At 38.6% G+C, this 14,631-nt stretch overlaps 1 protein-coding gene across 15 annotated transcripts in view; it reads right to left on the bottom strand.

Moving 5' to 3' along the window:
• Positions 1–12,050: 12,050 nt before the first annotated feature.
• The window catches only part of ZPLD1 (zona pellucida like domain containing 1), an 80,337-nt gene continuing 77,756 nt past the window's right edge, over positions 12,051–14,631 (bottom strand). For 14 of the 15 annotated variants that reach the window (XM_025478579.3, XM_035710040.2, XM_035710042.2 and 11 more), the window contains one exon: positions 12,051–14,612. In XM_025478579.3, coding sequence (XP_025334364.1) covers positions 14,437–14,612 — 176 coding nt within the window. In that variant the 3' untranslated portion in view covers positions 12,051–14,436. The remainder of the gene's footprint in view (positions 14,613–14,631) is intronic. The other variant, XR_004811658.2, reaches the window with a different exon arrangement.

Genomic DNA, 14,631 nt, shown 5'->3' with positions numbered 1-14,631 from the left:
AGAAAATAATTTTCCTTTCACCACCTCATCACATATGACAATATTTGCATTCCCAACATCACCATGTGCAGTCACAAAGTCATTTCCAACATGCCTGACTTTGAGCACTCTTGTATGAACTATCCTGGGTTTCTTCTGGAGCCTAACTTAAATCTTCGCGGCCAGTGGGACCACTTAGAAGTTACTGCTTCAGTGCACTAAGTGGGCCCTTGGCGGCATGAAACAATTAATGGCTTGTCCAGAAATGCTTGGTTATAGCTTAAATCAAGAATAAGAATGAGGCTTTGTCTTGCTGCATCTTCTACAATGTATTTTTATAAGAGTGTAAACGTGTACACGTCAGATGGATTCCTATGATGTCTATCAGTGCTCTGCTTAAAATCTCAGGCTGCCTAGTGAGTGTTTCTCTTTCTCTATATATTTAATTAGCCAATTATGTTCTCTAGAGAGAGGTCGCATTTGAAAAGACCTATGCAAAGAAAGGCTAAAGGTGCAAAGTCATACTATGATGAGAATTTAGTGGCTCTGGTTAAAAAGATAAAGCCGCCCGGTCACAAAATATTAAAGAAATGATGAGCATCTGCTTCCATAAAGTAAATAACGTTTCTCATCTTGTCTTTCCCTTGTATAGGTGTGTCACTTATTTTATTCATAAATTTTTCCTGTAGTAAGAGAGGAAATAAACAACGGTCTGCGTGAAAACTCTTTCCAGAGAAAGCAGTGGCAGGGGGAGATAGTCTATTTAAAGAGTATTGTGTCTTTGGTTAAGCAGGAAATGAATTTGCTACAAAAGGTTGGAACCCGCTCTGATAGAATTGGAGGTAATTAAAATCTAATGGTAGAACTAACCATTTAAATTGCAATTTAAATTGGTCAAATAGGATTGAAATCAGAATACTTGACAAGCTTAAAATGAAACTATAAGAGATTCACTGTGTGCATGCGAAATATTTGCTTACTCTGGATTGAAATGCACATTGCATGGATGAAATGAAATACTTTCTAAATTTATATGACTTTTCATTAGTATAAAAAGATGGTTGTGAGGATTTGCATCTTACAACATATAATGACAAAGAACTACTGGCATAAAATTAAAGGCTTTCAATAACAAACAAAAGATGATTAGGTATTTGCTGCTTATGAGATCTTATTATTTTAGTATGTATACTTTATCATATAAAGTCTGAAGATGGGAATTGCAAATTATCAAATTACATTTATGGCTGATTTAACCTAAGGCCACATGGTTAGGCTTAACAGATATTCTCACTCCAAGTGTGGAGAACTTACACTTACAATGCATATGTTTCCACATGTAATTATACTACTTTTTGTTAATTTGTTAATATACTGAAGTAGTTTGACATATGAAGTAGAAGAAATGTAGCTTTGCATTTCTTACAGGAAATTAATAAAGCATAATAATAAGGAATCTAATGGAAATTTAGAGAGATTCTGATATGCCAAAGTAAATGTAGGCATCCTAACTTTTTACTCAGCATTCTTTCTTTCCGACATATCACTAATTCCTCCCACTTTGCATACTACCTCAAACCCTGGGTACAAGTTACTTTTATTACTGACCACCACAAATTACTTGTAATACCACCACATTACATCCATCAGACTTCTTCTTGTTCCAAATAGCCAGGGAAAGGGTTTTTCAGGCCTCATTGGCCAATAAAATCTAGACCTCTAAATAAGGCTATGAAGTGAAATACGCTGATAGAAGAATAGTGAGAGCACTAACAGCAAAAACACTTAATTGGAATGGTTTTCAAACTAAGGCTATTGTTGTTTGTCATACACTTATGCATACACCTCCCCATGTAGATACACACATGTGTGCACTTTTAAAAAACATTAGATTCCTGAGAATGTTGTATCTCAAGGCAATGAGTGCTTCATTCATAGTAAGAGACTTGACCACCATATAACATAACTGCATAACCTCAAGGGAGATCATTAGCCCAAGAGGGAAAGGGAAAAACAGGGAGGAAAAATGTTTCAATCGAAATAAGAAAACCTGAGTCTCGCTCCATTAGCTTTATTAAAATTATAGACAAGCAGATGTTCATGAAAGGCAATGTATTTATGTATTTTCCCATAGAAACAATGTTGAAATTGAGAGCTGTGTTCTTGACAAGAGACTTGGCATAAAAGTAAGCCTAGCTCAGGCCAATGATGTCATAAAAACAAGCATAAAATTCTTCCATATATTTAATAGTAAAATTATGCTCAGAGTCCAATAAAATGAGCATAAATATCCTATACACATTGATTATACAAGAGGGCACTCTGTGCTATAAAGTATACATGCTGCCCATAAATAAAATTGTGCTATACTATAAATTAAAGCTACTTAAAATTAATATGCTAGCTATAATAAAAATTAAACATTTAATTAACAATATTTTTGCTTGCCTTCTTAGAAATGCTATGATTTGAATGGCTTGGGTCTCTGAAATTGCTGCCTAGGGAAGTTTGAAATGACTTTTTCCTCTTCGAAAGATTCTCTTTCTTGACCCACATGATCCAGGCTGTAAGAGATTCTGAGACTGCTCAGCAGACTACAGCATAAGAGAAGTAAGCTGAGAATAAGCATAAATAAGAGTCCACATGAGCAGGGTCCCCTGGGGTTAGCCAACCATCTAAAATTCAAAATCAAACCTAAAGAGACTTAGACATCATTTCAGCTGGTGTAAAATTCCAAGGCGGAGAAGTGATAGAGGAGAAGAAGCTTCCAATACTGGGGCTTTGGTTAAAGAGCTCTGTAGCTCATGATTCCAGGAGGATAGGACCCAGGGAGCAGCTGATAGGAATAGAGGCAGAGGAAAGTGCTGTGCAGGTTTTCAGAAAAGTAGAGAACTTTTGGGGGATCACAGTCGGGGATTAGAACTGACATCCAGTCACAAGAGGTGACAAATATCAGGAAAGAGATCTTCCTGTTGGACAGATGACCAGAGAATTCCAAGAGATCCAGTGGCAATGGGTCTGAGAAGAAGCAAGACAAACTCGTGACCCTATCACCACCCATGGTGGTGAAAAGGCCCCTAATACTGCCATGTTTGTCCTCCTTGGCTCTCATCTGGGTCTACAGTAACCTGCATTTCTTGCCCCAACCTGGAGCAAGCAGGGACCTGCACTTCACCCAACGCATGGGCACTCAACTGTCATTCGATGCCCCTGACCTGATGCTCATAAATGGAGTTCTTGTTTCCACAGTCTCAGTGGTAGATAAACATTCTAACAAATTACCTTTGTATTATACAGCATATTTAAAGTAATATCTATAGCTTTAGTCTAAGTTTTTGAAGAGAGCCAAAACCTTGCGAATTTGGTCCTTTTGTTCATTTGTTTCTTACTGGTTAAGTAATTTGCTCTTCTCTCCCGTCTCATTCTAACAAGAGCACTAAGGCTGCCAAAGAAAATACAAATAGGAAGCTGGGGGATATGTTTGGAAAGGAGGAACAATATCTGTACTCCTCTGCCCTGATGCTATGCCATCTAGGGAGGTGTTTATGGTTTGATAATATGCATATGGGTTTGAAGCTTTTCATTTCAGTTTTTAGAATCGCATTCATTACCTCACTTCATTTGCAAGATCTCAACACAGACACAGGGGGGATTTTTATTATCCCCACTTTACAGATGAGAAAACTAACTTGGAGAAGCAGTAAGTGGTAAATGCAAATCCATGTTTTAAAAATTGAGGCAGGGATCTTATATGGCTTCTTTGCTCAAGTCCTTTCACATGGTAGATCCTTAGAAATATTTGCTGATGAATTAACTGACAGCTGATTTTTCCACCAAAGTACTGTGTTTTAGGGTACAAGCAGGATAAAGAAGAAAAGTGAAGGCACAACAGGGCTGAGGAGCGAGGATAATGGTAGCAGCTAACATGGATTGCACGCCTGCTATGTGTCAGTCACTGAGTAAGGGACTTATACTCATTTATTCTTTAGAACCGCTTGTGAGGGGCACCTGGGTGGCTCAGGAGGTTAAGCATTTGCCTTCAGCTCAGGTCATGATCTCAGGGTCCTGGGGTCAAATCCTGTGTCATCAGGCTCCCTGCTCAGCAAGGAGCCTGGTTCTCCCTCTGCCCTCCTCCCCACTCATGCTCTCTTTCTCTATCAAATAAATAAATAAAATCTTTAAAAATATATCCTTTAGAACTGCTCGTGAAGGTAAGTAGCATTTTCTTCCACATTGTACACGTGAGGAAACTATAGGATACGTTTCAGGAAAGACATCCGAACCCAGGTAGGCTGACTCACAGCCCATGCTCTTCACCTCTCACCGCTGTACAGGAACAAATGAAGAAGTCAGAAGTCACAATAACAGCAAAGATCAAGTGCAACAGTAGGGAGAAACCAGGCAAAGTGGACCATCTAGTATCTTCCAAGTGCTAGACCTTTATACAGATTGTCCTCGGCCCTCAAATTAACCCCATTAAATTAATTAAAGAATGAAGTCATTTGACTGAGGTGGCCAATGTGAGCAAACCCAAATCCAAGCCTCTGAACGCTTCAAGATAATGAAATAAAAAAAATAAAAAAAAAAAAGATAATGAAATCAAAATGCTGAGGACAACCAATCATGAACAGCCAGCTTTCAGCTGAGGTTTTCAGCCACAATCAATGGATATTTTCTTTTCTTTGCTTCTGCTTTTTTTTTTTTTTTTTTTTCATAAGTCTCTTCCACTGGTTCCTTTCAGTGAACTGTTCCAAACACTTCTAGTCTGGCACTGCCCAGTTCAAATGATTCATGAAAATAAACTCTTAAAGTTTTTTTACACGCCTCCCTTTGTCATTTAACAGCCCAAAGGTTGGTGTGAGAGTCTTCTCTTTGTGGATAAGGAAACTGAGGTTCAAAGAAGTCAAATACCTTCCCCAAGTTCACGCAGCTAACAAATGACAGAGCTATGATTCAAATCAGGTCTGATTCCAAAGCCCATATTTTTTTTCTATTATATAAGATTTCCAGAGACCGAACGCATACAGTCTAGACGATAGAATTGTTCCACGTGCAGGAGCAATCTGTCTCTAAGGAACGTGGTACAGACAGCGAAGGAATTCCATATGTGCATGTCTTTGATCAAAGAACAGTCTTTCTCTAACTGGAGAGTTCATCCCCTTTATCTAAGCACACAAATTACTGGCACCAGAGACTAAACAAGGAGGCATGAGGGAGAAAGCACACACCTGCCCTGTGAGGTCAGCCGAATCAGCCCTGGTGATCAGTAAGTGGAAAGTCTTATCAATCACATTTCCAGTTGTAGACACTACGTAGTGTGACTCCTTCTTCCTATTAGGGAATATGCAGATGGTGCCATATATCTCTGGTGTTCTCCTTTCAACTTTCTGGAATTGCCTTCGATCTTATTCTAGAAACATGGTTCTCACACTTTAGCATGCAGCAGGATCAACCGAAGAGCTTGCTAAATAGAAAATGTGGGGCTCCATCCCCAGAGTTTCTAACTGAGTAGGTCTGCCTTGGGTCCTGAGAAGCTGTGATAAGGCTGACAGTGCTAGTTGGGGACCATATGTTAAGGACGATTAGTTTCCAATTTATTTCTTTTTAATACAGACCAATGTTGGCCATAATGTGATATCAGATATCAGGAAGGAGCAATCTATTCTAAAAATAAAGTGTTCAATTCCTTGACTCTAAGACCCTCCCAGAAGCTCCAAGTACTGATTTACGGAGCTTATGCATTTCATAGTAAGTTCTACATTTTCCTGAGCACAGAAAGCACATATAGAGATGACAACTAAGATAAAAGTTAAAACCAATTAGTGCTTATTATACCTTTACAATTTATGCAAAAGTCCTCAAAACTCAATTTTTGTCCTACATGGTTTAGATTCCTTGGGTTAGCCCTGGTAATCAATATAATCTGGAAAGTTTCACCTTATCAATATTTTTGAACTTATTTTTTCTGCCAATATTCAGTCTGAAATAAGGTTTTGCTCATGTTTTGCAGATGATTTTCAAAAAAATAATTTTCATAGCTTCACTGTGAGCATTAGACTTTTATAGTTGTCAGGGCTCAGCTAGGGAAAGCTATGACTGTTTCATTTTGACAGTTCCTTTGGAACAATTATTTAATGTGAGCATTATTTAAATGTGAGAGTGGAATGAATATATCTTGGTGTGGTTTTTAAAATTTAGTCTCAACATCTTATCTTCCATCTACATTTAAGACAGCACATTATTCTTTACTTCTTGCCTTCCATTTAGAGTTAGCACAGAGTTTAGATACTGGGGGAAGTAATTTAGACTGAAGAGCAAAAGATATACACATTCATGTGCTATCCTCGGCTCTGTTATTCCCTTAATCCCATCTGAAGAGAGAAAAATGTTGATTTTTAAGCTGAAGCAAAACGTGATATCTTTTGAACGGTACAGGTGACAATTTAGGAAAAACCACACAGTCTTTAAGGCATTATTTCAAACCTGCTGGGTATGTGTAAAGTTACTCTTGCTGGCTGCCATTTGAGGCAATATCCACTGCTGAGAAAAAAAATTTAACCCAAAGAGTTAATAAATTAGTGGAGGAAAGCTGCCCCAGTCTTTTCCCTCAGACCTGAAGGAGTCGGGCCTTATATTTATAATGAATTTCCGTCCACCCATTCCCAGGAATACTTAGCAGGTAATGGAAGAAATGTGAAGTGTCAGCAAAGTAATTAACAGTGTTCTGAAGGGGAGATGGGGTGAGGCAAAGATGCAGAGAAAATAGTTATTTGTTCACTTCAAAATCCGGGTAGTGTTCAACTGAAGGGGGTAATCTGGAGAATTTCTGTATCTTTTTCATAGGCCATCTCTCTCAAGATTCGGCAGGCAGTGGCATTATACTCATTCTGGAAATTGCCTCTATGTTCAAATAGCATTTATTACAGGCAGCTTTTCTCAGATCTAAAGGGCAGGGGGAAACAGATTATTTGTAAAATAAAAACATAATGCTAGCATGGATGTCTTTCCCTCCCGCCCCCCTCAGGGTGAGAGGGAAAATGCCTGGATGTTGTTTTCAAACATTCCAGCCATCAACTCCAGTGAGCGTAGACAAACATAATTTTCATTGTTGACATAATGAAGATGATGATGCTTTTCAACCATTTCCCAGAGCATAAACCCTTCTTCAGTGCGAGCCCGGCTAACCATAACGAATGCTGGTGATGTGGGAAAAACAAATGCACAAATGAAAAACAATGAGTCGGATAGCTCATTCATTGCTGTCAATAGAAGCCAGAGTCCCCCCAAATCCGCTTAGTATCTGCCATTGTATAATCTGAAGTGCAGTGTAGATCATTTGCATATTGAGTAAAATGTTAAAATTAACAATTGAATAAAATGTTAGGCATAAGCAAAGCATTTAAATTCTCACTGTCTCTCAGAAAGTTTTGGGCTTGCTCCCTTCATGTGTATGTTTATTAAAATAGGTACAAATATTTTTCTCGGTAGCTGAAATAAAACACAGTTTTTTAAATTGATGCGATTATCTCAGGAATATATACAAAACATTTTTTTCAACTTCTAAATCATTAGAAAACGAAAAAAAAAAATGCCAGAGAGTCATATGAGATTAAAATTAAGACCAATAATTTTTCCTTACTGACCATAGTTGACATTCCTGCCAATTTCCTTCTTTTTTTTTTTCTGTGTGAGCTTATATTATAGATACGGTCCAGTATTCCTTTTCCTTTTCATATTCCAGCATATTCTTATTTGGTAAAGGGTATTTTAATAACCGATTTTCAGTGTCTACATATTCTTATATCACAGAACAGTCATGCAGTACATCTAAGAATTCTGTATTTGAAAACATCTAGGTGGCATCTAATGCTTTTTTGTTCAAAATAATAGTGATAAACATCTTGTACATAAATCAACGTATCTAACATTCTAAGGTTGTGAGTAAATGAGGACATTATTTGAGTGGCACAGGCTTAAGTCAGACCTCCTGATAATTCTGGGCACGTGGACTCCCACAGTACATTTCCCAGACACCCTTGCTGGTAGTATGACCATGTGACCATGTTCTGGCCACTAGAATATGAAAGTGTCCTGTGGCAGCTCCCAGGAAACTTCCTTACACGACTGATGGTATAGCCCTTTGCCTCTACTTTTGGACCTTTCTCTCTTTGGGATCATGGTATAAGGACCGCAGATCAAGGATGGTGATGTGTAAGAGAAATTCTCATTACATATCCTTTGACAAATTGGAAAAAAAGCATTAAGGTTTTGATAAATCTTTTGATGAGAGCTAGTGAATCACCTTTGTTCCCTGTTGTAGTTCAAGAGTGAGGGTGATGCCCACCCCCCCCAAAAAAAAAAATCGTGATTTATCTCTGTAGGATTGAAGGGAGATTCGAGTCCAGTGCGCATGGTGCATTATTCTCTGTCACCTCATTTTAGCAGCAGCAAAATATGTGTTAGCAAAACGATATCTTTTAAAAAGCAAATAATTTCCAATCCCAGGTGGTAAATAATTCCTAAAATGTACTATATTTCCTCTCTAGTAATTTTTCATTTTAGTCAATTGTTCACTACTGGGGAAAAAAAAAGGTGACAAACTACATACAAGAGGAGAAATAGCTTAAGGGCCTTTAGAACTGAGGCAAAATTGTGTGAACTTGTCAAACTACAACTCTCCCAGGATCTTCCAGTGTTCGTTGATTAGCCAAACCAGCAGGGCTATTCAGTACCGGATTCCATCTTGGGCAATGCTAATGGAGCTCTACTCTTGATGAAAACTAACCTCAAAATTTGGGCTACATTGGGCCATTAAACCTCTATATAATGACGGCACTTCACTTTTCAACATAGAAAATGAAAGAGAAAATTGAGGTAATTATGTTGGCAATTTAAGTAAAACAGAAAATATCCAGATACTTGAGGCAAAGAGAACTGGAGACCTGCACTATGCAGATAACAATCTGAGCTGTTGATTTCACTTTTTGAAGAATAGAAAGCATTTTGCAAATGAAGTTTACTGAGCAGAGATTTCCAAATCTTATGTCAAGGACCTGGAGTAGAAGGCCCCAAACCGGTTCTCTCTCTGCTCTCTCAGCAGAAAAGTGACCTTAACCACGTCTGTTTTTCATTTCTCCTGTGTCACTCACATTTGCAGAAACTGATGCTGTGTACCAACAAGCAATCAGACAAGGTATTCTCACAAACATGGAAAGGTGACATCAGGGAAATACAAATCAAAACCACCATAAGATCCCACCTCACACCAATGAGAATGGGGAAAATTAGCAAGACGAAAAACAACAAATGTTGGAGAGGATGTGGAGAAAGAGGAACCCTCTTGCACTGTTGGTGGGAATGGGAACTGGTGCAGCCACTCTGGAAAACTGTGGAGGTTCCTCAAAGAGTTAAAAATAGACCTGCCCTACGACCCAGCAATTGCACTGCTGGGGATTTACCCCAAAGTTACAGATGCAGTGAAAAGCCGGGACACCTGCACCCGATGTTTATAGCAGCAATGGCCACGATAGCCAAACCGTGGAAGGAGCCTCGGTGTCCATCGACAGATGAGTGGATAAAGAAGCTGTGGTCTATGTATACAATGGAATATTCCTCAGCCATTAGAAAGGACGAATGCCCATCATTTGCTTCGACGTGGATGGATCTGGAGGGTACTAGGCTGAGTGAAGTAAGTCAATCGGAGAAGGACAAGCATCATATGGTCTCATTGATTTGGAGAATATAAACATTAGTGAAAGGGAATAAAGGGGAAAGGAGAGAAAATGAGTGGGAAATATCAGTGAGGGAGACAGACCATGAGAGACACCTAACTCTGGGAAACAAACAAGGGGTAGTGGAAGGGGAGGTGGGCGGGGGTGGGGGTGACTGGGTGACGGGCACTGAAGGGGGCACCTGATGGAATGAGCACTGGGTGTTATGCTATATGTTGGCAAACTGAACTCCAATAAAAAATATACAAAAAGAATAAATTAAAAAAAAGAGAGAGGTGACATTTTTATCCAGTTTCTACTTCCTTGGAGCCTCTGGAGCAGATGGGCCACCATCAGGAGAAATATGGGTAACAGCTACCAGAGATTCTCCTTTTGTCTCCCATTAATGAACTCATTCCCATTAAGAAGGTGTCTCTCCTTCCAGCATCTGGCACTCCCCCTGCTGCATTTGCCCCCAATATCTCTGCTTTGCTGTGTTATGTTCTCTACTGCTTCTGGCCGGTTGTCATGGCTGATGTCATCCCTCACTCTGCTCCAGGGCCAGCCCTGCGGGATGTGGGTGCATCAGTACTTTGATGCCAAGCTTTCCTCTGCCCTCTTTCTCCTGATGCTCAAAAGGATAATTTGGCACAGCTTTGGAGCTCATCACTGCCCATCTACTCAAGGCCCTATCCTTTCTCTATGTGACCCATATTGCTAGCTAACATAAAAGAGAACCCTCTGCTCCTAATTCCCTACCTTTGGACATTGTTTCAAAATCATTGCAATCATAGACTGCCAAATTGTGTGACATTTTTCTTTTTCCATTCCCTTACCATTATTGGATTGATTAGGACTTTTGGTTTTCAGAAGTGTGATATATTAATGTTGTGTTTGCAAGTTTACCATCTGTGATGTTCATTTTGTATCAACTTGACTAGGTCACAGGTCATTAGACATTTGGTCAAATATTACTCTGGGCGTGTCTGTGAGGTGTTTCTGGATGACAATAACATTTGAGTAAATGAGTCAACAGATTTGCCCTCCCTCGTGTGGGTGGACTCCATTTAGTCATTTGAAAATCTGGATAGAACAAAAAGGCTGAACGTCCTGTGACTGGGAGAGAAATATTTCCACCGGACTGCCTTTCAACCTGGGACACGGGTTTATTCCTGTCTTTGGAACTGAGTGGAAATAATAGTTCTTTGGGGGTTCTTAAGCCTGCTTACTAGCTTGCAGACTGGAAACACACCATCGGCTGTCTTGGTTCTCAGGCCTTTGGACCCAGGCTAGAACTCCACCACCAGCTCTCTGGGCCTTGCTAACTGTAGATCTTGAGACTTGCCAGACTCCATAATCATGTAAACTAATTCCTTAAAATAAACCTCTTTATATATAGTACATATGTCCCATTAGTTCTTTTTCCTCTGGAGAACCCTGGTTAATACAACAGGTAGCCCCTGGCATTTGTTTTCTTTACTACCCAACTACATTTTTCTCTAAATTACAAATTTGGATTGTTTTATATTAAATGTCTCCTCACTTGTAAATAATTGAGGAACTTCATTCTCAAAGGCAATTGATCTGTGATCGACTTGCTTTTTCCCTTATAAATATAGAATGAAAGCCAACGTGTGCTAGCCTAATAACCTCCACAGTCATAATAGAAGGCTCTCCATCCTATTAAAATTCTCTCCTGCCAAGTGCTCTGGAAATCCTTCAAATTATGTCTCATATGTGTTCACAAATAAGTATCTCCTAGGACTTCTCCTGCTCTTTTCTCACTTGTAGAAGTTTACTACATTTTCCACGCTGACAATGTCATGAAAGGACATCATTTCTGCGATGCTCCCAAAGCTAAGTGCCAGCATTTGAAGACCCAGAGAAGTACTCACTTCTATAAGATTAGATTCTCCTTGAATCAAGAAAAGTTTTTTTCCTCAACTCTATGTCACTTCCCAAAACAAGGAATGACAGCCAGAGTTTGGTGGAACTGTCATGAGAGCCCATGAAACTCTAGGCAGAAGCTGAGCTCCTTGTCTTTCCAGTTCTGACTTTCCCCTCAAAGTTTTAAACATTATAGGCTCAATTTTAATCAGTGCTCAAATTCAAGGTAAAGTACACTTCTTTACCATCAGCTTCTCCTGAACAGGTCTCCTGACGCAGAGCCATAACCAGGAAGCTCAAAATGGAGAGAACAAGCTTCATCTAACTTCAGAGATCGCTGCCCTTTCCTGTCCCATTAGGTAGCTTCTATTAAGTTCAATACTTCTTAATGCTTGTGAAAGCGGGATGAGTATGTTGAGACTAGGAAGGAGAAATGTCGTTTTTTAAAAAAACCAGATGACTATTTTAAAGATATTCATTTATAATTATTTTATTAACAATTATCTTTTACACATCATCAGACCTTACCCCTGAAGTGCAAAAAAAAAAAACAAAAACAAAAACAAAACAGTTTGAGGTATTAAAACTGAAGGAACTTTTGCACATATTTTGTAAGGCTTTCACACTAAAGTAACCCAAATATTCAGTGCAACTAAGTACTACATATAACTGCAGTTGACGAGAACAAAGCTATATATAAAACAAACCTGGTCTGTCTCATTATAGCTCTGATTCTCCCATTTATGATGAAAGGGTGGCAAAGAAATAATGTGAGATGTAAGTGGCTTGCAAAATGATGTGTCCATTACTCAGTTTTCAAAAGTGGTATATAGAATATAAAAGGTCAGCACTGGAACAGCAGTCATCCCCAAAGCACAAAATCAAACTGACCAACCGGTTTTAATGATAATGTTCTATTCACAGGATTTAATCCTCAGATTAATGGAGATTCACTTAAAGTACCTGATACAGATCTACCAGACTAACACTATCCATGCACATGAAAGGTCACATAGGTAGCATGCATGGTCTTTCCTTTTTTTTTTTCTGTAGGATTTTTTTCCCCTTAAAGTAGAAAACAAAATTTTAATACAGATAAAAGTTCAGAATGGTCACTTCAAAGTGATTTTGAAGTAACACAGGGAAGAAGAGGTTGGCTTTTTAAGTGTTACTTTTTAATATCAAATAAATTATCCAAAGACTTTCCAGATCCCATTTCACTTTGACTGTATCCACACCTTGAAAAAGAGAGGTGAGGCAATCATATGGCTAATTATCATAATAGAAACACTTTCTTCTGATCTGTTCAGGCAAATTGGAGAAAAGGTGTTTTTTGATTTGGTGATTGATTTAATTATTAACTTCAGAGCATAACTACTTCATTTGAAACAAATTTAAAATTGCATAATGATTTGCATATAGTATAGTAAATTAAGTTCTGAATAATGGGTCACAAATATTGAATAGAAATTAGTCTCTACAGCAGTTGTAATAGTTAGCATAGCACTTCTGGTAGCCACACATGCTAGGTTTTGATGTTTGTCACTGAATTCTTCTATTCAGTTGTGTAGATAGACTGAACAAACAGAAGGTTGATTTTTTTTTTTTTATAAGAACATAGGCTGCTTAAACCTTGGCTTTGAAACTTTTTTTTTTTTTTTTTTTTTACAAAACTGATAAAGGATCACATGCTTCTTGCAGTTTATTATTATAGGAAAATACTGTTTATTCCGTGGCAATCATGACATTTTCAAGAAGACACCTTAGAAAGTAGGGCTCCTCCAGATTCTTTGTTTAGCCAGCATCAGAAATTTGTGGGAAAAGGACATTTTTTCAGAGACTCCAACAATGTTCTGCAAAACGAACTTACCCAGTTTCCTCGTTGTCACGGGGGGAGAAAAGGAAACTAGGTTCTTAAATTCCCCCATGGGAACACTGTACTTATGTGTGGGGACAGTGTCTTCTCCCACAACTATGGTTTGTTTTCTCCTGTAATGGCTCCTGAATGAAGAATGATCTTTGCCTTTGCCTCACTGCTGGAAACACAGCTGCAAAAGCAGCTGAGTTGTTTACCTGGGAGGAGAGTCAACATGTGCTGATGTTCTCACTTGAACCAGGAGAAAACTGATCACATTCATTTCTAACCAAATGAATAATGTTCTAGGGTCACTTAGTATCCTTTAGAGATTAATGACTATTTTTACTGTTTGCTACACAAGTAGATGCTCTAGGTTAAGCTACATTTCCCAAGAGTTTGTTGTTTTGTTGTTGGTGTTTTGTTTTTTTTTTTTTTTTAATGAATGTCATCAGACATGGAAATCAGCCAAAAACACAGGTTATAGAATGAGTAATTAAATCTCAGGTGTCCACATTGGCCAGTCCAATTAAAACATATCCCCAAGCTGGAATTATCTGGAATAAAACAAAAAAGGAACTTTCATTTTAGGACCACATACACAAATCTAAATGCCATCACATTGGGTTTTAATGCTTAGGGGGGAAAATGCAACAAATGTACTTTTTTCTATGCCTACCTTTTATCTCTATAACAACCATTAATCAAAAGAAAATTAAAATAAAATGAAATATGACTGATCCTGTATGATCTAAGTCCTGAATATTGTTTGCTTCTTCTCATTATACCCACTGGTGCCAAACAAAAAGAGCTGGCCACATACATAGTGACAAGAACAATATCACCACAATTCTTTTGCTATCATTAGGCTAACAAGCTACACTGTGAAACCTATCAAACCTACAAATATCAAATGCTGGCTGGCATTCAATTTGGATGAAACACTGACCAGTCACCCATGCTATGGTCAGTGAATCCTTCTTTCAAGAGGAGGGACCATTACAGTCAATCAAAGACTGGGTTTCTTATGCCATTCAACACCAAATTGGTGGGTGTCTTCCTTTGTAGAAGGGCCAGTGAGCACAGGAGAAGAGAAAAGCTCATGACTCCCAGAATGACCATTCCCGATATCAGTGCACTGGTGACAGCATTCAGCTGGAAAGGAGGTTCATTTGGAGAGCCTGCAAGCAATAAAACACA

Source organism: Canis lupus, chromosome 33, assembly GCF_003254725.2.
Source record: "Canis lupus dingo isolate Sandy chromosome 33, ASM325472v2, whole genome shotgun sequence".
Classification (NCBI taxonomy): Eukaryota; Metazoa; Chordata; class Mammalia; order Carnivora; family Canidae; genus Canis; species Canis lupus.
This window is presented reverse-complemented; position numbering and strand designations above follow the sequence as displayed.